Raw genomic sequence first — 24,813 nt, 5'->3', positions numbered from 1 at the left:
TATGAACTGATTGTAGATTAAGCTTAGGACGTTGCACACTACTTACACCATGTAGCCGGGTGCCTGGATCTTGTGACGCGGCGACAGCGGTTGGCCGTCCACGCGAACCCATTCGATGGTCGGCTCGGGAATGCCCTCTACCCTGCAGTAGAGGGATGCCGGGGCGCCAACCGAAAATGTTTGCTGGGCGTCCGATACAATCTTTAAACTCGGCCGCTCCCGGGCTGCAAGCAAGTAAACCACAGTGGTGGCACCAATTAGTATTAGGATCAGACTGTGCGGACCTGTCTTATTACCAACTCCACTCTTGTGCACTTGCATGGCAAAGTTTTGGGTTTTATTTAGATCAAGGATCAACAAGGGTTTAGATGGGGGCGGGGGCAAAAGGTTATACAAATTAAAATTCAAAAAAAAAGGGGGGGGGGGGCAAGGTATTCAGTGTTTGTGTTGGAAGAGAGACAACAGTACGAAATAGAGCAAAGGCATCGTTAGTGGGACATCTTTGTGTTTAGAAAGAGTTGAGAGAAGATGCGGTCAAAGAATTGTTGCTGACCCTATTTCACCTCTAATTACTTCTTTAACCGCAACTCATAAGGGGTCATGGACACCTGAAAACTTACGTTCAATGTCGATACTTGTGCTGGACAAATCGGATCCGTGGGCGTTTTCGGCCACGCAGGAGTAGACACCACGATTCTCGAATCGCGCGCCATAGATGCTCAGCACGTTGCCACTGATGTGGACATTTTCGGGCATATAGTCGTGCACCTTAGCCCACTTGATCGTGGGATATGGCGATCCGCTGGCCTTGCAGGTGATGCTATAGTCCTCGCCCTGGATGATCATGATATTCTGCTCCAAGGTCTCGATGATCGGTTTGTTGCTGTGAAATATGAGTTCCTCCATTAAGGTCATTTCTTCGTTTAAACTCTATGAACTTTGTGCTTACCCAAGTGGTAGTTCCTCACGTCGCTCGATGTTAACACGGGCGCTCTCGGTGAAGTTGCGCCGGCTGCGGACATCATAGGCCACACAAGTGTAGACGCCGGAGTCGCGTTCGCTGGCATCGCGAACTTCCAGGACATTGCCACGGATCTGAACATTTCGGGCGGGCGACGAAGAAAGGGAGCGACCATCGTGGGACCAATCGTAGCGCAGAGAGGCAACACTTGTAAATTGACAATTCAACTGGAAGGATTCGCCGGCGAGGCCGTTGATCTCCTCCGGTGTGATGTATAAGCGATCCTGCTGCGGCGGTGGCTGGGGAGGATTGCTCTGAACATAGACGACCACGTACTTCTCATCACGGTTCTGTTCATTTTCCGCCTGGCAGCGATAGCGACCCTCGTCCGATTTCCTTGGCGAATCGAAGATCAAACGGTTGTCGTATGTCCGGGTACTTTGCGCATCCGCATGGCCGTCCACTCGCGCCCACGTGACTCTGGGTGGTGGGTTGCCGAGCACCTCGCAGACGATCTCGTTGGTTACGTATTCCTCGAATGTCACTTGGCTCGGCAAATTCACAATCTCGGCCGGTGAAAGCTGGTCTTTCTCTGTAGGGTATAATATACCGTGCGTCAATATTAAGTTTCATAGATTATAGGGTGTTAAGTGAGGTTAAATCTTATTCTTTGTGTTAAAAATGTAAAATACCGTAGCGTGCCAGCATTTCCTGGGCATATCCTTTGATAAACGCCGCAATTGGTACAAGGTTAAGCGATTGATTAGGTATTGGCATTTGATATTTGCTAATGCTAATTTGTTAAGCATTACTTACTGGTTATGGTAATGGATACAGAGTCCTTAGACACGATGGCAGTTTCGTTGTTGACGGCCTGGCAGATGTAGACGCCAGAATCGCTGATCTGCAGGTCGTACAGATACAGATCACCGCCTCGGACTTCAATATTCTCTGGCAGGCGACTGTTCTCCTTGTACCAGTTGACGACGACTGGACTCTGGACGATACAAAATGCAATACGTTAATAATCACACAATAATCTCACACTACGCCAATTATGTTTAGGAATCATCTATTCCTGGACAAAATATACATAATCCTGTAAACTCACATTGCTCCAGCGCATTCGACCGCTACAGCTGAGGGTCATGGAGCCGCCCACTGGCACAATGGTGATCTCCGGCTTTTGAATCAACACGATAATCTGGGTGAGCAGGGGATCGTCGGTGCCGGCATCGGTTGGATCGTTGGTGTCTAGGGTGGCGAGGAACATCGATTAGACAAATACCTTAACTACCCTGGTGGTTTCCCACAAACTGAGTTTCTTGCGGTGTGAGTAAAGTCCACTCTAAACGCGTTGAGTTCTTAACATTGATTTCGCTATCATGATGTTCATATAGGCGTTTGTACAATTTTTAGTATAAAAAATGAGAACTCAAAGCGTCTAAAGTGGTCCTTCGACTGTGTTAGTGACATGTGGTTGCGACTTAATGACTCCTAGTTGGGCACGGAGTCAGGAGGTTGAATTAGGGGTTTAAGTTTGATTTCTTTAAATGTGCATCCTCTGAGTTGGGATGACTCCAGCTAACCTATAGAATCGAGGGTTAGGTGACAGATTGGTTAACAAACACGGAGACAGTGCGTTTCAAGATTATCAAAGTTATTCTCAATGGTTAGTTTTAATATTTGAAGTAATTTAACCACTACTTTAGGGCTTAGCTTTCATAATGCAAACAATAGATACTGATAATACATTCTAGCAGTATGTTGGAAATCCGTATTTAGTCAGTAAGTTTGAATTTGTTGTCGAAGGCAATCAGTCATCAAGGTCACCTAATTGTTAGTCATTATTCTAACGATATCACCTGTGATTCGTGTGCCGCAGTTATGGATCGTACTTTGGAATTCAGAAATCAGTTTTAAACCACGGGTTAGTTGCTATGAGTATCTATGGCAAAGTCATAAGCTACTCCAACGCGTTTCGGGGCCAATATTTGTTGGCTTTGTAATCGCTGACGTTATAGACTGATAGCTAAGATACACATTATATATGATACACACAGAGACAAAGACAAAGAGAGAGACAAGAGCGTTATGGTGGGACTTGTCAGAAAGGGATCGAAGGAACAGAGGCACTACGCTGGCATCTGTACATAGTGAACAAAGACTACTTTTGGGGTAAGACAAGTACTAAGACACATAGACTAGCTAAGTGATATTTAAGTCACCGAAAGGTCATATACAGAGTCAGAGAAAGAGAGGCGGTAGGTCGGAGAGGCGGTATACAGGAGCTAACTCAAATACAAGAGTTTGTGAGACTTTCCACGTGGACTTGGGGTTTAGGTCACAGATATACGAGTTAGATTCGCTCTACACACAGATCTACAGATCTTTACACATATCTAAGCTGGGAAGATTCGTTTTATAGGGTGTAGAGTGGAGTTTTTTTTAGGAGTGCCGGTGTGAAAGAGATAAAGGAACGAGTATTAGGAAAGCAACAGTTGTGGTGTTTTGTAGACGCCTGAGTGGTTTTCAGTGGTTTTTCATTTTCAGTGGTGGATCGGAGAGTTTTGGAGCGAACCTCGCGATGGACAGCCGTAGCGCAGCTTGGTCATATTTCCTATGATTCTGTTGCCCTTATATATCTGCAGTGTGTCATTGAACGAGATTGTCTCATTCGGTGCGATATCAAACTGAAAGCCGCTGCAACAGAATCCCCTGCTTAAATCACATATCTGGGGCGGTTCTTCGATAATGGGCGATGTGTCTAGAATGTGGATGGATGGAATTTTTGTTGGTTTTGATGATTGCAAATTAAAATTTGGTTTTTTTTTTTTTGTTAAATATTGTTTGGCATCGAAATTCGATTGGGTTCAGAGTTGATGGCGGAGAAAGAATGGGTAACAAGGTCCGGGAGAAAGGAGAACATGAATCAAACAGGTAAGATTTCATTAATCGGTTATCCGATCGTGTAACACCTACAACTTAGATTACGCCGTTTCCAAAGGTCGAAAAATGTGAAAAGGTTACACAAAATCGTAATGCTTCAAAGGGTTTACTTTTGTGGGGATTCTAGTTTTTCTGGTTATCGTTTTAAAAACTACGAAGGTCTATTTTATAAACGGACAGTTCAACTTTCGACCTGGCGTTCCTTAGACATAATCTATGTGGGTATTTCAAATTCATATAGACTAAAAATGGGAGTGACTTTCTTCTGCACGCGTACATGTACGCGAATACGGTATAACCTAGAACGTGAATTGGACACCGGCTTAAAGCACGAGCATATTGTATAAGAGTATTTCATGTAGTTTGGTATGGCAGAAGAATGGCTAGAAGGCCAGTGATTATAAATAGGAAGAGCGGCAAAAGGACGAATGTCATTTTATGAGTAACGATTAGATACGAAACGATTTTAATTCATCACTCACCGATCTCGCGACACCGATCGCCCTTCCAACGCGCCTTGCAACGACATTCAACGTAGCCGCCACTGACCAAGTCACAGGACTCCGTGTTGGAAGCCTCGCACGGACATAGGCTGCAGGATCCGCTGGCATCGCGGTAGTAGAGCGGTGCGCAGGATTCACAGGAAGTGCCCGAGTATCCGGCTGGGCACTGGCACAACTCGATGTCGGAAGCATGCGTAGCTCCCGGCGTCCTAGTGGTCACCGCACTCTCCAGAATGACATTGCCGATCGAAGTGCTTTGCGTGGGCACTTTGGGTGTGGCTCGGATTAGGATGTGCTGCAGATCCGAGAGCACAGTCATGAAATCGGAGCGAGAAGCCGGTCGGGCCGATTCACGATCCTGGCGGGTCCATTGCTCGTCTTCGTGCAGTCGTACATTGTATTCCTCCTGATTCTCATTTCCCTCGGGTCGAGACCAGATGAGCTTCAATCCATTGCCAATGAGCACCACATCGTGGCCACGCTCATAGTTGCCAAACGACTCCACTATTAGACTGTACGCCAGGCGGCCGCCGTACGAGAATAGCTGGTTGCCCAGCACGCTTCCCCTGAGACTCCAGTACTTGGGCAGGTAGGAGGTATACGCGTAAGTATACATATTCCTAGATATGTCGGGAATTAGGTTCTCCGTGTCCGCCACAACTCCGTTCTCGTCTGTAATCAACGGTGCGTTAAGAATAAAGTCCACCGGTATAAGCTGGCGGTACAGAGCTGCCGAACGACACTGGCTGGCCACTCCAGAGCAGTAGCACTCCTTGCAGCCATCCTGATTTTGAGCGGTCAGTCCATAGGTTCCGGGGCGACACTGATCGCAACGGTCACCAATCACATTCCTCTTGCACAGACACTCGCTGCCGCGGCAATTGTAGATGCCCTCTATCTGGCAATAGGCCGTGCATTCCAACGTCTGGTTGCCGGGTGCCGGAGGACGCGGGGGCGGGTAGCCCTCATCGGGTTGGCAGTCGTAGCTGGTTCCACGGGTGGCATCACCCACATATCCTGCAGCGCATCGCTCACAGCTTGGTCCTTCGGTGTTGTCAGAGCATTCCTGGAAATACGATAAAGTTAGTTAAAGTTGGTTAGTTGTCTCCTCATCGCCTTGCTACTTCGAGTTAAGTACTCACTTCGCAGTCGCCGGTATCGATGTTGCAATATTTGGAATGTCCATTGCACTCACAAGGCCGGCAGAGTCCCAGATAAATGCCGCCCTCCGGATCGCGGGCATAGCCAGGAGCGCACTGCTCACAAGAGAGACCCAAATAGCCCTCGGGACAGCGGCACTGTTCCACCTCGACGGCACGGGAAGAGCCAAGATTCGTGGGTGTGGCAACGTCCAAAGTCACCTTGCGCAGCGAGGCCTCCTTGGTGCTAGTGGTATATGTGGCCTTAATGTAGATGGCCGTAATATCGCTAAGGGCCATCAGAACGTGCTCACGGTTGGCCACGACTTCGTCGCCGCGCTGCCAGGCACTCTCCTTGATTTCCACCGAATAGGTGTTGGCCACACTGGGGACAACCTGTGTCTTCCTATAATGAATGAGCCTTAGATCCTCGCCACTCTTGATCACCACATCTGGGGCACTGTTCCGCGACATAATTCCGTTGGGCAGGGGACTGTAGCTTAGGGTGTAAGTCAGCTTGCCTCCATATGAGGAAAGCTTGTTACCCAGAAACGCGGCTGGCAGACTCCAGTATAGCGTATTTCCAGCTTGCTCAGCCGATCCTATAAAGCTCAACGCGTGGGGCTCGGCGGCCATGGAGACAGGTACGGTGTCTGGCGTAGTTTGCATGTAGTTAGTGATCAAAGCAAATCCATGATCGGCGCGCGAACGTCCAAAGGTGCTTGTTACTTGATCGCGATACCACGTGCTGCTATCGCAATCCGAGCCCACTCCACTGCAGAAGCACTCAATGCAACCGGTATAGGTGAACGAATTGAGGTGGAAACTCCTTGGCCTGCAAGTGTCGCACTGTTCGCCAATTACGCTATCCTTGCACTGGCAGGTTCCATTGCTGTAGGTGGAATAGGTGCCATCCGCATTGCAGGAAGTATCGGGTATTCTGCGGCAAACTCCTCCCGCAGCCAATGGATCGCCCTGGTATCCAGCGGCGCACTGTTCGCACCGCCTGCCCGTGTAGCCCTCATTGCAACGGCAAACCACGTCGCCATCAGGATTCTGTTGACAGCCGCTGGCAAAGTTATTGTTGCCGGTTAGTGGGCACGGACACTCCTTGCAGGGCACACCGCGACGGGGATCTCCATAGGTTCCGGATGGACAGGGCTCGGGGATGAACGGCACACAGTGACCCAACCAAGGTCCACCGGGCTGCCTCACATAACCGGAGGCACAGGACTCACACGAATCACCAACATAACCAGGTGGGCACGTGCACTTCTCCACGAGCGAGGCACTACCCAGTCCCTTATCGGCAGTGCCTGCCGAATCCAAAGCAATATTTATAAGATCCACTTCGCGAGCGGTGCTATCCAGGTAGCCGAGTCGAATCAGGATATTGTCCACATTGGCCAGAATCATCATGATCTCCTCACGCGACGCCCGGCGACCATCGGGCTTTTGCCAGCCACCTGGCACAAATGGAATGCTAACCCTGTTGTTTTGTCCCGGCTGAGTGCGAACGCGATAGGTTAGGGTAAAGCGATTGCCAGTGATGATTACATCTGGGCCATTGACGGGCCTTCCACTGCCGCTGTAGTTAACCTCGTAGCGCAGATTTCCGCCATACGACTTCAACTGGTTGCCCATGTACTCTGTGGGTAAGGCCAAATAGGGCGTCTCCCGGCCACTGAAGTGAACATTGGTGGCCCTGAACTGAACGCCATGGAGCAGGGTAAGCAGGTCCTGTCCTGGGGCTGCCTCATTGATCACAATCTGTCGAATGGGACTCAGTTCGACACTGACAACGCGGTGTGACATGATCGGCGGGTGGATGGCATACGTAAATAGGTTGGCACTGTCGCATGCCTTAGCCACTCCGAAACAGAAGCACTTGACGCACTCATCCGATTTGCGGGCTAACATATTGAAGAATCCAGCTTCGCACACATCTGTACGCACGGGGGTCACGGTAACAATGGTGTCCGGGTTCACAAAGTGCGTGCCGCGTGTGTTAATAATTTCGCATGAGTATGCTCCACTGTCCTGCGTCCTCATGTCCGGACAACGGAGTGTTCCGGTTCCACCGTAGCTCTTTGACTCGCACTTATCGGGCACATGACCCCAGTTCAGACGCCACACGATTGTTGGAGTTGGGGTTCCGGTGGCCACGCAAGTGAGCTCGAGCACCTCGTACTCCAACAGAGCAACCGATTGCGGTGGCGGGCGGATTGGCAAGGGTGCCACTGCGAATGAGAGGGATATTAGCGTATATAGTAACTATAAATGGAAGCCAACTTTATATATCCTACGAATACTTACTGCATCCAACTTCATCGGTACCATCTGTGCAATCATTAACATTGTCGCACTGGAAGCTCTTGGGTATACAATGACCACTGCGGCACTGGAACTCATTGTATCGGCACGGAGCGCCACTTGGCTCCGGATCGCATGAAGTCTCATCGGAATTATCCCCGCAGTCATTCTCGCCATCGCATCGCCAGGTGCGATCCACGCACTTGGAATTCGAGCACATGAACTGGTTGGGCTGGCACTTGAGACCCAAGCTGCAGCTTTGCTCATCGGAGGCGTCCGAGCAGTCGGGATTTCCATCGCAGATGGACGACTTGTCAATGCATTCGCCGTTCATGCAGGTGGCCTGGTATTCCGTACAGGCTGATTCCGGACGGGATCCAACGTCGTTATCTGTTGAGAGGAGAGTTAAGGGTGCCAAAAAGTGTTATTTATCTATGGAGCTATGACGAGGTTTAATGGCTAGCCAGCTTACCAATAACAAAGCCAAGCGGCATCAGGGGAATAAGAGAAAGTTATTTAAGATTCTATTCGGTCAAGGAAGTAACCAACACTTGTGATATATATTGCTTCATTTTTGAAGTGGTGGTTAATACCTTTAATGCCCAACATAACCCTACCTAGTCCGAAGAACTCTAGATCGATGTGCGGCACAGTTCCATAGCGTATGCGATTCGAACGTAGCTCCTCGTACTTGTTTTCGCCCCAGGCTGCATTCCCGGATTGAACAATATCTTTTACCCTCAGAGAACCCAAAACCTGCATTTAGATACACGTAAATATCATACTTACAGCGCTCGACGTTGAGGTTTACGGTGACCTGCTGGCCGGGAATATAGCTGGCATAGCCCACAGCCTCGCAAACATAAGTGCCGGCATCCTCGACCTGGTACACAAGTATATGCAACGTGATTTAAGCTTGCTCGAGATTTGTCTGATTTGGCAGAAACTTACCCTAATGTTCGGAATCTCCAGGCGGCCGTTTCGATCGGTGAAACCAGGTGGCAGAGGTCGTCCGCCGGGGCGGGACCACTTGACCTTGGCGCGAGCGGGTCCTTCATCGCGGCAACGGAAGATGACCTCGCGACCTGTGGTACAAAGGCTAGTTAATTGGGTTCAAGTACGCATTGAACAGCAGAGACAAGCAAGTCAAAGGAATACCGGGATTGCGGGTGGCTAAATGCAGTATGCTTACGAGACTCAAAAGTTGATCGTAGTGGGATTTGCGAATATGAATTTTGTTTAATTAAACCAATAACTGATATAACTGATATCATATAAACATTAAGATAAATAGAGAACAGAAATTTGGACAACAACAAACTATTCATACAGAAATCCACACTCGCATCATATTGAAAACGAATAATATTCATCTTAATAATAACCATTGCTATACAGGGGTTTTCTAAGAAATTTGTGTTTGGAAAATTTCGACTCAATGTACAACTCCACTTGTGGCCAAATTCGTTCGTGCAATTTCGTAGTGCTGATGGTGCTGGGATCCATGTGCTCATCGAAATATTGTCTACTTAATATGCATACAGTGATTGTAGTTAGGCCAACTTACCCTCCCTAATATATCCTGAGGTTTTTTTTATATTATTTGGTTTATATATTTGAATTGGGTTAGGCATTAACGAGAACAGAGAACGGCAATTAGGGTTTTCCAAACGATTTTAGGTATATCAGAACAATGAGATATAAGATTAAACAACGTCTCCCGGAACATTTAACAGACAGAAGATTCATCTCTTTCTTATAACTTAAATATACTTACTCTCCTTGATGATCTGGCTGTCGGGATAGGTCTTGAGATTCAGTTGGTTCGATCGGCGATCGTTACTGTTGTCAGCGGCTGTTTGAAAAGGATCGAAAGTAAATCAGAATTAGTCTGGTATAAAGAAGGTTTATCAATGGGTTATGGGTATGGTTATGGGGTGGTCAGGGGATAAGTAGTTTGATAGATAGATGCGTGGTAGCCTAAGCCCTTGATCGCAGTTAGTAGCTACATTGGGGGAAGCCAGACAGTTAATTGTAAACTTTGGTTCTGTGGCAGCTCGGTGGTTCAGTGGGTCGCCCACTTACGATCGATGTCGTTGCTGATTTGACCACAATCCGCCTCATCGCTACCATCATATGGACAATCAACGCGGCCATTGCATTTGAGACCCAGCGAAATACAGGGACCATTTTCGCATTTAAATGTGGTTGGCGGGCAGATGATTCGCAGTGGTGTCATGGCGGTGGTGCTAGTCGAGGTGGTGGTGGTGAAAACTCCAGTGGTTCCCTCTGGATGGCGATGACCTTTAGGCATATATATGTATAAGCGAGCAAATGAAGCAATGTTCGGCGGTGATGATGATGCGCTGGTTTCTATCGCTGCTCTATCGCTTGGCAACCATCTAATGAGCATTTACTTACCGCAATTTTGTTCATCGGAGCTATCCTGGCAATCGGTTCGCCCGTTGCATCGCACCGAGGAGCTCACACACTGGCCACTGTTGCAGCGGAATTGGTTGGGTAGACACTCCTGGGCTCCGCCACAGTTGAGCTCATCGGAGTGGTCACTGCACTCGGAGTAGCCGTTGCAGGGAGCCGATCCGGAAACGCAGTCACCATTGTTGCAACGGAATTGATTTGCGTAGCAGCCTGTTGGTTAAGGTGAAAATACAGGTCAGGTTCAAGGCACTTACATAATTTTTGCTACTTCTTAAAGGGTAAGGTTTACATATGTCGGATTTCAAGAAACTTAAAGTATCAAAAACGGTGCATACAATGTTCAAAGCATGCAGTTGGACTTACAGCAAACTTAAATACATATTACGTAAGTACAATCATATTGGAAATCAACTATCTATTGTACTAGTATTTAAAAAAAAAAGTCGGAAACAATAATGCTAAATAACTTCAAATGTGATAATTGCTTGTAGCTGTACAGCTGCTTGGGCAAACTTAAGAAAATACAATTAAATCAACTCGATGTTGTGTTTTATTAACCAATGCAGTTCTGCTCGTCGGAAAAATCTCGGCAGTCGTAGTAGCCATCACATTGCTGCGTTGCATTTATGCAAAACTGACGATCGAAGCAGAGGAACTCATTATCCTTGCACAGGATGGCAGTACCTGTATACAATATTTTGTTGGTGGTGTAAAGTGGAGTGGAATGGTTTTGATGTGATATTGGTGGTGGTGGTGCAGTTCAGCAGTTCAAGTGGAATAAAATACACGCAAAATCAAGAATATATATAGTCACACGATCAAAAGCAGAGTGGAGAAAGCGTGAGAGATAGAGAAACGAGGTGAGAGACGAATAATAGAGAAATAGAGAGAGAGATTAGCAACTGAAAAGGCACATAAGATATATTGGATGCAATATTGGACACAATGTTTGGGTGCAATAACTGTAGCCCTGCCAAATCCTTATGCTTAACATCAATTCGAAATGAAATCGGGAACACGTTGGCTTATATTCCGTACTGGATTGATTTGTACAAAACACAATGACTAAACTCTGCCATCTAACAACTCAAACTTTGATATATGCACAAATTCTCTTACAAATGGAAAAAAAACAGTGTTGATATTTACTGACATTGGTGCTGCTCAAAAATAGACGCTGTGCTTATACAAAGATAAGGTGCTTAGGAAACGAATAGTCCTATATACATTTAGACTGCGGTCTGAAAATTTAACCAATTTTAACATCTTGCAGATCTCCACAGATCTGAGTACACTAAAATTTGAAAGTTTTACGATCGCGAACCCTGATCTCAAAATCAAAGGATCATCAAAGGTGGGCGCTTATGGGAGATGGAACGATGAAGACGGAGACTTACAGTTGGCCTCATCGGAGCCGTCCTCGCAGTGTCGGTGGCGGTCGCATCGCTCACTTTCCGAATAACACCTGCCACTGGGACACTGGTGCTGCGGACATGGCAGTGACTTCATGGTGCAGCCCACCTCATCACTGCTATCAGAGCATTCCAAGTGCCCATTGCATCGAACGGAGCGATTGTAGCACGACTCATCGCAGTAGAACTGATCCGGACTGCAGTCGCTTGGCTTAAGTCGGGTGGTGGCTATATACGAGTATGTGTTGTCAAATGGTCCGATGCCCATCGGTAACATCATGCAGGGTTTTGTGGTTTTGCGGTGTTTGTGGTGTTTGTGTGGTTTGGTTTAATGGATGTGTGGATGACGCAGCAAGAAAGAGAGACAAGAAGGCGTTGTGATTAAGCTCATGTCTTAGCTTGGCCAGCTAAGTCTAAGTCTATGGGCACATACAAACCTGGTTCCGTTGGGAGAGACTTACGTTACTAGGGTTATATCGATATACTCGTATCGCTCATTTCTCATTTGAATGCTTACGGATTATAATATTTTTCTAGGGAAACAACTGTGGGTTACGAGTAAGCTCGAAAACAAGACAAACTCTATGACTGTATGTGTATCCTAAAGGAGTGACAGGGAAAGACTTGTCTCGTTTACCAGTGCCAACGCAAAGGCTGAGGTCCTCATCGGATCCATCGGAGCAATCCTTATAGTTATTGCACTGCAAACTGTGATCGATGCACTCGAGATTCGCACATTGCCATTCATGTGGGCGGCAGGATTTTGGTATTATGGGATTGGGTCCCAGTTTTGGTCGAATGACATTCACATTTTGTGTGGGATAGTGGTTGTTGGTCTCTGTGGTGTTGAATGGTGTGGGTGTCGTGGATGTTTGACGGTGATGTTGTTGGTGTGTGGGTTAGCAAAAAGAATGGAACGACAAAACAAGACAAAACTATAAACGATTGCTGGAATGCTGGGTTACAGGCCAGGTAGAGCGTAAGATGTTCATATGGCATTGATAGTTCAAAGAAAAGCAGTTAAGTTGTAGCAGTAGCAAAGGCTTGGTTTCAGATTTAGGTCGGAAATGAATTTGAAATTTTGATCTTTTACAAGTTTAAGAGGAGCTCCTCATTTAAGAAGAAACCAGGAGCGGCAAAGGAGCTTTAGTTTCAAGGAAGTACAGTCAGAGAGGAGTAAACGGGGAGGATTACAGACTACATGGTGGATTCTTTACCGGGACAGTACATCTCGTCATAGCCATCGAGGCAATCGCGTTTGCCATCACACTTTATTCTCCGACTGACGCAAGTGCCGTTGCAGGCTAATTTGTTAGGTGGACAATATATCCTGGCTTGAATTTGAAAAGATAATTTCACCATGAGAACTCACTATCAAAGTGCCAAGGCGGTTGTTACTCGAGTCGAAGCCAATCGAATACATCGAATCGAATATATAATCTAAGACCAAATCAAGCGTACCAAAAGCGAAGCAAACCACTACAAATCTACATTCTTGGGTGGTGGGTAGTGCAGGGTATTTGGGACTAGGTTCGAATCAGTGATTCCCTGGGCCACTCAGTGAGCGAGTTTGATGGACTTCTTACCGCAGTGACGCTCGTCGCTGCCGTCGGCGCAATCGCCGATGCCGTTGCATCTCTGATTATCAGCCACACACTCGCCGGTGTTGCAACTGCAGACGATGGACGATGGGCGATGATGAGTTTCGGTTAGCGATGGTCGACGGTGAGTGATGTTCGAGTGTAGTCGAGTAGTATGATGGATGATGTGGTGGTTTATGTGTTGTGTCGTGTGTTGTAGAAGGAGCCATGACATGAAAAAGTAAAGAAATGATTATGATATGGAAGGAGAAGTACGGAATGGATAGGGATGCGTAGGACCTATCATCTATACTTTGATCAATTTCGACTTTAGTTGCGCAAGTACCAAACAAATATAAATATATACTTTCAATTATTGCTATTCTTGTTCCATGTTCAATGGGGTAGGTATGTATGTGTGTAGGAGGAATAGGAAGCTTTGGTGGTAGATGGTTTTGTGGTCTTACAGGTAGGCGTCTTCCCGGCAGAAAGTGCAGTTGCGCTCGTCGCTGCCATCTTGGCAATTGGGAATTCCGTTGCACAACTGATCGCGTGGCAGGCAGTAGCTATCGCATTCGAACTCAGACTCTAGACAATGGTCTGCGAATGATGTGAATGAGGTGAATAGGTGAATTGGGCGGAGGAAGGTGGTCTATGATATTGATAGCAAGTGGGTGATTGATTGGTTTTTGGTTGGTTGGTTGGTTAGAACGTTAGACTTAGCGGAAGTAGCACCTGGAGCCATTTTGGTTAGCCCCGATTCAGGGATTTTTACCTGTGTACGACTGACATTCGAGCTCGTCGCTCATGTCTTCACAGTCTGCATAGCCATCGCATTTCTTCTCTAGCGGCAAACACTGAGTGTAGTCACATTCAAACTCAAGGATATCACATTCATTCAATGGATTGTTGTCCGGGTCGGTGTCTGTTTTTTTTTTTTTTTTTTTGGTTTTTTGCGTGTGAATGTGGTTTTGGTATATGAAAAGTTGGAAAGATAAGAAATAAATATTATGATCGCTGATCACGTGTCGATAGATTCGCAGTCAAGCGGATAGATGCAATTGCGACTAAAATAGCAGCACCTATGATTCTTGAAAAATGCCAATAAAGGATTACATCATCTATACTGCATTGCAGACAGTAATTATTCATTGGTATTTTTCGGGATTACCGGCTACTTAGACCGCAACTGCCGAAAGCTATGGATGGTGAGTAGATGGAAGGAAGGATATATGGATCTATGGGCTACCGTAGGTGTCTTCGTAGTTGTAGATGCAGTTGTATTCGTCGGAGGCATCGGCGCAATCGTGGATGCCATTGCAGCGCTTGTAGCCGGAGATGCAGCTTCCATCGCCACATTGATACTGGCTCTCCTGGCACTGAACCCCCAAACGAGTCTTATTCAATCTTCCATGGAGGTCTGGAGATTGGGAGATCGGAGTTTTCAGGGGCGGGCGCGGTGTGTTGTGTTGTGCGATAGCGGGGATAGCAGAGTATTACGTTTCAGGGTGTCAAAATACGGGACAGTTTTTACACAGGATATTGGTTTTGTTTGTTTCGGCCGAAGAGAGAACAAAAGAGAAAGTACAGTTAGCAACAAAAGTCGATACGTGAAGGGCGTGTTGTGAAATGGAGTAAACTTGGCGGGCTTGTCACTAGCAGTTAGCAGTTAAACCAATTGGAATTGCTTTCTACCCTATGTTAGCTTCGAACTCAGTCTTAATCTAGAGTGTTATAGTTATTAAAAGGTAAAATTCAACCAAAAGCTTGTTAGAGAGAAGGAGAGATGATCAGAAAAGGCGTCGATGAAAATAAATGGCGGGTCTGCGTACTTTGAATAACTATTAATTTAAAATATACCCAATTGAAGTTGTATTAAATTGTATGCCGATTTCAGACGAGACAAGTGACAATGAATGCGAAAGAGGTGGTACTTACGACATGCACTCTCATCGCTGCGGTCGTGGCATTGAGGTTTGCCATCGCACACCTGGGATTTGGGAATGCAGCCTCCGCCGCGCTGGCATTTGTACTGAAGAAAGCATGAGAATGGGTGTGTATTTCTACTGGGTTCACAGGTCAGAAATAGTAGATCGCCGCGGCGATCCCATCTCTGACAGCTGAGTATGTGTGGGGATGTTGGAGATAGGGTTTTATATCTACAAAGTGCTTATTATCATGTCCTTTTATATATTATTGAATTTACTCAATTTTATGTCAGAGTATGAAATTGTTTTTAATTCAATGCATAAAACCCGCTTTCATTGAATCCATTGGGCCACATCAACGGCTTGCCATTTCGTTCTACCTAACAAGCACTATGTATATATTTTACATGTGTGGGATGTGTGTGGGTGGTGGGTGGTGGTCAGGTGCTGGGGCTGGTGGGGGTGGTGGGTACCTTGTCGCTGCTGCACTTGCACAGAGCGTCGTCCTCGTCTTCATTGCGTCCGCAGTCGGGCATGCCATCGCAGACGCTCTCAATCGGAATGCAATCGTGATTGTGGCACGCGAATTCGATGTTTTCGAGGCATGTCTGGGCTGAGCCGCCTATATCATATGTTTGTTTGTTGTTTTCTGTTGTTGGGGGGTGTTGATGATGGGTGACACAACAGGGCATATGTATAATCGCAATGATAATAAAACAAGCCATAACGAGAATGGAAAGAAAGAGAGCAAGCGTGAGCGGTGTATGTTTATGTACAGGTATGAGCTGTATGGGGCATATCAATTAAAAGAGTTTATAAATTAAATGCTTAACTAACTAAATTGTAATTGGTGTGTATGTGCGCGTTTGTGCTTGTGTGTGTGTGTGTGTGTGTGTGCGGCGGGTCTGGGATGATTATAGCTAAAGTAGGTTTCTATGTTTCAATCGTGGCATGCACTTTTACTTAACCCAACGCTTCCTAAACCATCAACGCGACTTAGATTTTTTAAGGTAATGTTAACAATTATCCTATACCAGTTATTAATCCATTTATACTCGGGTATTATTGCAACAAAAGCTAGGGCAACGAAAATACTTTAGAGGGATGTTACACTCGAGGTATTTTGTTTTAACCTTTTTTTATGTTGCAAAAGAATTCGACTCAACCGTTACCCACTTAAGTATGCTACACTTTTCACCGATTTTTTTTTTTTTTAAGGACACCTACTCGCTACGCCAACTGTTGTTATTGGGTTAGAAGTCGTGGTCGCGGTGGTTGTCGGTTTCGTTGCCCATGGCCATTGCGTTGCTTCGGTGGCTCTGGTGGTGGTGGTGGTGGTATTGCGACGCTCCAGAAGACCTGGGCCCTGGGTGGTGAATGTGCTGCTGGTTGCGGGCAAGGTCGTAGGGCGTCGGGTGGTGGTGTGACGCTGATACTGCTCGCAGGACTTCTCGTCGCTCATATCATTGCAATGATAGAAGCCATCGCAGCGCAAATGCAGCGGGATGCAAACATCCGAGGTGGTGCAGCGGAATTGGTTGCTGGCACACGGATTCAGTGAATTGGCCTTCTCATAGACATTACTTGGCTGGTACACGTGGTACTCGTTGGCGTCCATTTCGTGCAGCCAGTCGTCGTACTTGGGCGCTGGCCTTCGCGGTTGGTGGCCAATGGGTATGCCCACACTATCCTGCTCTTCGCCTTCGACTGTTATCGTCCGGGTATTAATTTTTTGACGGAGGTTTACGATTTACGATAGACGGCACAGTAGAACCGCATGCAGACCACGGATTTTGGGTTAGGGGGAGTATTGATAACACATGCATTTTTTTAGGTTTAAAAAAAGTCGTTGAGCCAATTTGTAGATCGTCGCATTTGCGGGTATTTTTCCAGTTATTTCGTGCAGTTAATCGATTAATTTTTGGGCATTCGGTAACCAAAACCAGGGGTTTCAATACACATTTTATCGAGTGGGATGGGGAAAAGAAAAATAAAATGTTTGGAGTTAAAATCAAAATCAAACAAATATCGATTGACACACACACTTCGATAAGTGACTATCGCACAGATAGCGATTAAAGCGATATCAACGGAAGGGGCACACAGAGGACACAAGAATGTGATAAGACGGAGGTAGAGACACACAGAGAGACGGAGAGAGAGAGGGAGATTGAGGAAGAAAGAGAGATAGACCAACACCAGTAATCGATTTTAGTTACCCACGAAGAGGCGTAGAAGCAAAGCAGAACAGTACAATTTATCGATAACACGAAAAGCTTACCGCAGTTAACCTCATCGGCATAATCGTTGCAATCGTAGATGTTATCGCACACCTGACGCATTGGTATGCACTCACCAGTCCCGCAACGGAACTCATCAAACCGACATTCCTCGCTATCATAGCCACCTGGCGACGACGATCGATATTTATCGATAGCACTCATTTGTTAGTGATCGTTTGGTGCTTGTGAATGTTTTCGTGAGATGGTGATGTGGTGTGACTTGACAATGAAGTGAAAGGGAAGGGAAAGGGATAAACTTACCGCTTCTCCACTGTTAATTCGTATAAACCAGGAGCAACGCTTCGTATTTTACTCACCCTCGCAATATCGCTCATCGGAAATGTCCTCGGGACAATCGATGTTGCCATTGCAGAGCAGTTCCTTAGCTATGCAGGTGCCATCGTCACACTGCCACTTGTCGTACAGACAGGCTGCATTCCCACAAGAGAAGCGAAGCAGGAGAAAATAGACATCGATATTTAGCGAGGATAATTTATCCATTTAATCGAACACCTACGACACCCCTCCTCGTCCGATCGATCGTTTGGACAATCGGCCCGACCATCGCAGCGATGGACAATCGATATGCAGCTCAAGTCCCGGCACGTGAATTTGCCCTTGGGGCAGGTGTATCGTAGCTTGGGCACAACTGTACCGCGGCAGCATTGAAGGGAGATTCAAAATGGAAATTGAAAGTGATGGGCAAATGGACAGATGGTGTGGAAAAACGACTTCTTGTGTTTGAGGTGTTGCCTTCTCTTTTGGAATTACTTAAGCGACTGGCAACACTTCATGAAAACAAGAAATATGAGGGTGGTTTGAGTTAAGTAGATGGGTGTATAGATGGCTGATGGGGTTGTAACTCACTTCCGTCGCAATGCTCCTCGTCGTCGCCGTCGCTGCAATCGGAGTGACCGTCGCACTGCTGACTGGCACTGATACAGCGTGTGCCGTCGCGACATTGGTACTCCATTCCGCTGCAGGCGGCGGCTGTTAGTAGGTTGGGTTAGTGGTAGCGGTTAGCATGTGGTTGGGGTTAAAGGAGAAGAGAGAGATGGGGTTAGTAGAGCACTTGACTGGCGGACGGATTTCGAGGGGCAACTTAACTCTAAGTCTTAGATACTTTATACTTAGATACTACAAGACAAACAGTTCTAGTCATCAAAGCGGCAGTTAATCTAAGGAGCAAGGCAGACAAAGACAGAGCGCATCGCTCGTACTCAGTTTGTTTATATACTTTAAGCTTAGATACCCCGAATTGGTATAGGTTTAGAGTGTCCGATGAATCGGTTTGTTCTACGTCTTAGATGGTATAATCGCACAGTTAACTAATAGCTACGGTGTGGGGTGTATTGCAGGTGCACCCTTGGGATTCTTGATTAGCACTTAGTACTTACGGCACTCCTCGTTCTCGTCCTCGCCTTCGCTACAATCCGAAACGTTGTCGCAACGCTTTCTGGCATCGATGCAGTCTCCATTATTGCATCTAAACTCGTTGGTCTGGCACTCTGAAAGATACATAAAAAGTGTGGAATTGTATATTTGGAATGTCAGATGGATTTGACAGCCTGCAATTAGATGACAACCGGATGCAGTTTAACAAGGACTTCCGCCGGCCGATGGAAATACTTCTACGAGTACGTCGCCGACACCCCCGTCCGTCATCAACTTGAAAGCAAAAGTTTGTTAGGTGTTTGTTGTGTGACAGGACTGAACTGAAATCCCCGCCCTCGTTAGCCACAGTTTCCTGTGCATGTCTGTTGGCCTTTTGAACCCTTTTTTCCGCCGGACTCCGCTTAATATTTCATACAGGAGCAGCTAGCAGCTAACAGCAAGCAGCACAAGACTCTTAAGCAATTTCACAAATATTTTTGGATAATTTTTTTTCTCCAGCCCCATTCAAAGTGACACAACGCGGATTTGATTACAAGCAGCAGGAAAATTCCGCGTAGAGGGGGTATAGATAACAAAGAGAGCTGGGGCAAAAAGCAGAAGAGCCGCGAGCAGGCGGCTAATTAAAAGTAAAGAAAAGTTAAGTGAACATTTAAGAGAAGGGGGTGTCGTAATCAGAGCAGCTTAAAGTAAAGGCCAATTCAGGAGCAAACAATGAGCGATGATTTCATCGCAATGGCTTCACAATGTTTAGCCATTTAGCATGAATAATAACGAGTTAATTTTAACAAATTCCTATCATAGCTGTCATTAAAAAGCGGCAATATAATTGGTTATATTATATGTGTATGCATTTATAAACACAATTTAAACTGGGGCTTAGTTTTGGGGTTATTGGACTCCGCAAGTCAACAATTTGTCATCGCGAATGTGGCAGTTAATGTGGAACTGCAGTGGCGAAAACTTAAGCAACTTTTGGGCCGCACACAAATCGCCAAAGTTTTCCATTCGGCAATTTTCAACACGAAGGCGGCGAGCGAAATTCCGGGCAACAATTTGACAATTTCATTGCGGACACAGGCAGGCAGACAGACAGACAGGCGAAAAAGTGAGGAAAGGAAAGGCGCCTCAAGTCAATTTGCAAACGGAGCCAAATATGATTTTTCGGCGAGGTGATGCTTCTTGGCCTCTGCATTCTGTTTGTTTTTATTTGCCAACTGCCGCTTATTGACATTAAAGATTCAAAATAGTGGGCACAAACAGAAAAAGGATTTTGGCTGCCAAAGGTTGTTGGGCTCCAATTATTTGGCCAGACGTGTGATCCTAATCCTTTTGACGGCCCCCCACACACACAAGCTACAAATTATAATCCTCAGTCGAAAAACAAGTTTTTCCTTCTTCTACCTTCTCTCCTGCCTGCACTTTCTTGATAAAGGTGAAATTTTGAAGGGGAAGGGGCAATGGGTTTATGGTCCAGCTGGGGATTTTCGCCTTTCCCTTTTCCTCCTTTTTTGCACTCGTTGTTATTTCAATAATTTAACAGGTATTATTTTTTGGAATTTTATTTGTATGTTACTTATGTATCTTAGGTATTGTTTTAGGCCACAAATATGAAAGTCATTATTTGGGAATTCGCTTGGTGCCAAATTGACTTCTTTAAATATTGGTTATATCAATTACTGCCTTCCGTATTCTCCGTGCCTATAAATTTGTTCCTAATGACTGCCACCTGCCACTCATTCCCGGATTCCCACTAGTTTGCAGCTCCTTTGGCTTCACTCAGCTTCACTGCACTCCACTGTTGCATTGCGTCCTCCGCGCTGAGTGTCAAATAGATTTTCCCAACCGAAGGAAAGCTTTTACATTCTTTTCTTTTCTCCCTTGAAATGGGATCAGTTTGGATGGCTGACTGCCTTTTTCTTTTTGTTTTTTTGCCTTTTCCCAGCTGGCTTGCACTTGAACTTAAAGCGGCGCCAGAAAGTGTGCAACACATGTACAAATGAGGCAGAGAAAATAGCACTGCGTGATTTTTGCGACTATAAATATCAGTATTTTCATCACAGCATTCAAAATATTGGTCCAAATATGGAATGTCATACCTCTTTGAGTTTCTAATTGAATTTTCCATCGAACTGTGTTTTCAAAAAAAAATTGTATCTTTTTCAAATTTTTTTCAATTTTTGATGATGGTTACCCCTTAAGCTTACTCCCTGCCAGGCCTCTAAGAAGGCTTTAAAGAATGGGCTTTGCCAAAACAATTGGACAGCTTTAATGCTTGTGATTTTTCCACTTTCATTTGCATGTGAAAGTTAATAGTCAATGTGCTGGTGTATTGATTGCTCGACCTGGCCTTCAGATTTCGATTTATTGTCGAAATCCCAATGGCAAAGGAGGCGCTATTATTCCAACCGCAGCTGTGCGTATCTTCGAGTGAAAAAATGCTCGTGAATGCGGTGGGGAAAATGCTGGGAAAAGGAGGGCTAAATTCGAGTCGATAATTGATACGCGCGGGCGCATGGAAAACTCAAAAGAGCGCCAACAGGCCAAAAGCCGCAAACAAACAAGTTAAGAGGTGTGTGTTCGGCTTTTCGATGGGGACCAAGATATAGCCCCCTCCCACACTTCTAATGTGGGGTTAAGCAAAAAATTGTTCACTCTGCTGCCGCGAAAATTGTATAAAAATTCAGATGAGATTTAGCGCGAGGAAAAGCTGTTTAGCAGCAATTTGTAAAAAGTATTTTTGATTTGATTATTGCTCGTTAGCGCTTAGCGGTTCCATCGAATCATTAACTCGCTTTTATGAGCAGTCAAAGTGCTTTGGAGGGGGCTAAAAAAACCGGCATTAGAGTCTTGCTTTAAAGCTGCGACAGCAGTGGAAAAGTGCGATTAAATATCCATCGAACTTGGAGAAGCGTCTGGCATGCAAAAGTGTTATTACCTTAACCTTGCAACCTTAGTCCCCAACCGCGAAAGAAACCTCTTAATTACGGACCCAAAAAACTATCAGCGATAAACATTCATTTCGGTTCTACGCGGATGACTAATCGATTTCCGTTTTGGCTTTTCGGTGTCCTAGACGGGAGTTAGCCCGGCAGGAAATGGGTTAAGCAGGAAGAGAGGGCCGTGTCCTGATGCAAATCTGGCATATGTGGCGTATGCGTGATGCCTCATAATATTAATGGCCAATACTAAGGTGGGAATGGGAAATGGCCCAGACAGCACTGTCGGTTCGTTTAATTATGGTTTTCCGTTTTTTGGAAATTAAACTATCTTGATTGCGACTACTGTGGAACTTGGGACATAACAAGGAGTTGTCTAAAGTTCTTCCGTTCCCAATTTCATTCGAACATTACGGACATATCTTAACATATCTTTCATGTTGTTGTTTGTAATTTTGTTTACGAATGTATGAACAGAACTTGTGTTTTGTGATCCCACGATTCATTTGCGATTTATGATCTAAGCGCCTCAGTTAAATCCATCTCCGTCAATCACTCAATGCAAACACTCAAATGCCGCCTGGCCCATCATTCATGATCGTATTCATTCAGCAATTTCGGCAGAGTTTCGCAAACCCAAAACCCAAACCGCAACCCTTAAACCCCTGCTGCCGGCAGGGGGTTGGAATGCATGTCAAGTGGCAGCAGGGCGACGCACTCGAATGACACAGAGACAGAGACAGGGACACACTCTGATTGATGGCTTGATTCATATTCATATTCATATACTCAAACTGGTGTGTGCACTCACTGTTCTTCGCTCGGCTTTTTCGGCTATGTAAACACTGCCAACAGTCGACGTCAAAATGGCAGCTTAACACGAAGCTCATGAATATGCACACATCCCTTGTCCTCATCCTCAACCTCATCCTGCAAGCCTTAACCCCTTGGTGCAGCGCGTTATTTAATGAGTCATTAGCTGGGGGGCTGGAGGGCTAAGGGTTAGGGGCCAGGGGTGCCAGGAGGGACAGGGGTTTCGTGGGTCGTAAAGGTTGCCCCCGAGTGTTTAGCTTTTGGTTGCAGTTAGCTTAACTCGCGATGTGCCGCAAAGAAGGAGCGGGAATCCGTGTCAAAAACCAGTGACAGTTGTCAGTGCAGCGATACACTGCAAGAAACACTTTCCAGTATCGAAATATGTCATATGCCTGCAGAATGCCTTATGCCTACAAATCTAAGTGTTATGCGTTTTTAAATACCAAAAAGAGTCGATTAGAAGCGATTTTTTTCCGTTCGAATGTGTTGCTTATGGGAAAAGACAACTGGGGGCTAAAACGGGACGAAAGGGGAGCGCTTCATGCAGCAGCTGCCAAGGGGGGGCGACAATTATGTGGCGTCTGCAGTTTTAAGTGCGCCTTTGCATGTGACTCTGTTTGTTCTGGCCCAAGCAGCGCTTCCTTGCCATCGCCCACCTCGTGGCCCCCAACCCACATTCCACTTTCCACTTGCCTCCTGCCACTTGCCACTTTCCCTTGCCCCTTGCCCTTTGCCACCCAATGAAGCGCTTCTTCAATCTATTGCACATTTCACTTATTCATTTCGGAACCGTAAACACACAATGAAAATGTCGCATAAATAAGCTCAAAACAAAAACAAGAAACCAGCGGAAAACAAACGGCGGCAACAACTTGTTGGCCCAAACTCCCCTCCTTTTGTATTTTTTTGTTTTTTTGTGAAAAGCCCTGGTAAATCGATAAGATTGTTTGACGTTGGCATGTGTGCCTGCCACGCCCCCTCCTCGTTCCGAAAACAAAAAAAATACCTGTCTGCGGGTTAAAGTTTAGCCACTGATTTGTCGCATTCCATGCGCAATGTGACAAACGTTAATTTTTGTGGCTTGTTTTGCATAAACTTTTGCTGTAAGACATGCTCCCCGGGGGGCGAGCAGAGGGTTAAGGGCGGTAGAGGGTTAAGGGTTCATAGTTCAGGGGTTGCGTTGTCATTGCGTGCGTCGTCTTAGTTACTCTGCCAATTTATGGCAAATTAAATAAATTTATCATTTGCGGTCACAGTTGCAGCCGCAGCTCTATATATCGCCTATATATTCAAGTTCTACACTTTGAAATAAAAATCAAAAATATATAAACCAATTTTTGTGTGTTGGTGAAAAAGAAACTTGTTTTTTGCTAAAGAAAACTATACTCCATAACAGCACAAAAGTATGCAATATGTTTGAAGAATAGCTCTAGTTGATGACTTCAATCCACCGATTTTGGGCAAAATATAACAAGAAAATATGCCCGGCGCCTGAAGGATTATGTCAAACTGGATGCCAGATGACATCAGGCTAGAACTTGATCAATGTGAACTGAGTTGTTGCCGTACGGCTGCCGGTCGCATGCTCCGCATGCTTCACGGTTGCAAGTTGCCGGTTGCCAGTTGCTGGTTGCCAGTTGTTGGTTGCCGCCCTTCGAGGTCCACGGACAAAGTAAAAGTGTCAGCGCGTGCCAGGCACCAGCGACAAAGGGAAACGGAAGGCGGCGAACAGCGAACGGAAACCGAAAACCGTAGGAGGAGTTTTCCAACTCCTCCTCCAACGAGGAGTGGAAGTTTTCCAAGGAGCAGCAGCAGGAGCATCTGCATGGCAAAGAAACCCAACCTGAGTGTGGGAGACAAAACCCAAAAGCGAATAGTCAGTTCTTTTGTTTTGTGTGTTTCACCCATTTCTTTGCGTTTTGTTTGCAAGTTTTTAAATACTTTTGTGGCGGGAAAATTGTGGGGAAAATGGGGAAAGTCAAACGGGTAAAACCGCAACATGAGCCACAAAACGGCAGTGGCAACAAAACCAACAACAATCAGCGGGCAGCAATTAATGTCGTTAGGCTGGGAAACTGGTCAAACACCACAGCAATACGATTACTTTAAAACTATTAAGCATATTGAAAACCAAAATAAAGTCCTTGACAACGAACACTTTGG

The 24,813-nt window shown here is 45.9% G+C and overlaps 1 protein-coding gene across 32 annotated transcripts in view; it reads right to left on the bottom strand.

Annotated features, from left to right (window-relative positions):
- Nucleotides 1-24,813, bottom strand: part of LOC6524399 (basement membrane-specific heparan sulfate proteoglycan core protein) — a 75,785-nt gene that overhangs the window by 12,130 nt on the left and 38,842 nt on the right. For 2 of the 32 annotated variants that reach the window (XM_039377733.1, XM_039377727.2), the window contains exons 9-32: nucleotides 18,904-19,014; nucleotides 18,374-18,496; nucleotides 17,506-17,631; nucleotides 16,452-16,931; nucleotides 15,698-15,873; nucleotides 15,235-15,328; nucleotides 14,546-14,716; nucleotides 14,072-14,221; nucleotides 11,702-11,944; nucleotides 10,863-10,988; nucleotides 10,287-10,514; nucleotides 9,951-10,169; nucleotides 9,643-9,720; nucleotides 9,433-9,447; nucleotides 8,817-8,950; nucleotides 8,655-8,748; nucleotides 7,869-8,255; nucleotides 5,556-7,792; nucleotides 4,393-5,479; nucleotides 2,073-2,215; nucleotides 1,778-1,958; nucleotides 950-1,553; nucleotides 621-883; nucleotides 47-224 (exon numbers count right to left, since the gene is read on the bottom strand). In XM_039377733.1, coding sequence (XP_039233667.1) covers nucleotides 47-224; nucleotides 621-883; nucleotides 950-1,553; nucleotides 1,778-1,958; nucleotides 2,073-2,215; nucleotides 4,393-5,479; nucleotides 5,556-7,792; nucleotides 7,869-8,255; nucleotides 8,655-8,748; nucleotides 8,817-8,950; nucleotides 9,433-9,447; nucleotides 9,643-9,720; nucleotides 9,951-10,169; nucleotides 10,287-10,514; nucleotides 10,863-10,988; nucleotides 11,702-11,944; nucleotides 14,072-14,221; nucleotides 14,546-14,716; nucleotides 15,235-15,328; nucleotides 15,698-15,873; nucleotides 16,452-16,931; nucleotides 17,506-17,631; nucleotides 18,374-18,496; nucleotides 18,904-19,014 — 7,648 coding nt within the window. Of the gene's footprint in view, nucleotides 1-46; nucleotides 315-620; nucleotides 884-949; nucleotides 1,554-1,653; nucleotides 1,684-1,777; nucleotides 1,959-2,072; nucleotides 2,216-3,542; nucleotides 3,729-4,392; nucleotides 5,480-5,555; nucleotides 7,793-7,868; nucleotides 8,256-8,482; nucleotides 8,573-8,654; nucleotides 8,749-8,816; nucleotides 8,951-9,432; nucleotides 9,448-9,642; nucleotides 9,721-9,950; nucleotides 10,170-10,286; nucleotides 10,515-10,862; nucleotides 10,989-11,701; nucleotides 11,945-12,353; nucleotides 12,555-12,933; nucleotides 13,051-13,302; nucleotides 13,389-13,763; nucleotides 13,897-14,071; nucleotides 14,222-14,545; nucleotides 14,717-15,234; nucleotides 15,329-15,697; nucleotides 15,874-16,451; nucleotides 16,932-17,505; nucleotides 17,632-17,823; nucleotides 17,938-18,023; nucleotides 18,156-18,373; nucleotides 18,497-18,903; nucleotides 19,015-24,813 lie in introns of all 32 variants that reach the window. The other 30 variants (XM_039377730.2, XM_039377748.2, XM_039377737.1 and 27 more) reach the window with 23 other exon arrangements.

Source organism: Drosophila yakuba, chromosome X (genome assembly GCF_016746365.2).
Source record: "Drosophila yakuba strain Tai18E2 chromosome X, Prin_Dyak_Tai18E2_2.1, whole genome shotgun sequence".
Taxonomy (NCBI): domain Eukaryota; kingdom Metazoa; phylum Arthropoda; class Insecta; order Diptera; family Drosophilidae; genus Drosophila; species Drosophila yakuba.
This window is presented reverse-complemented; position numbering and strand designations above follow the sequence as displayed.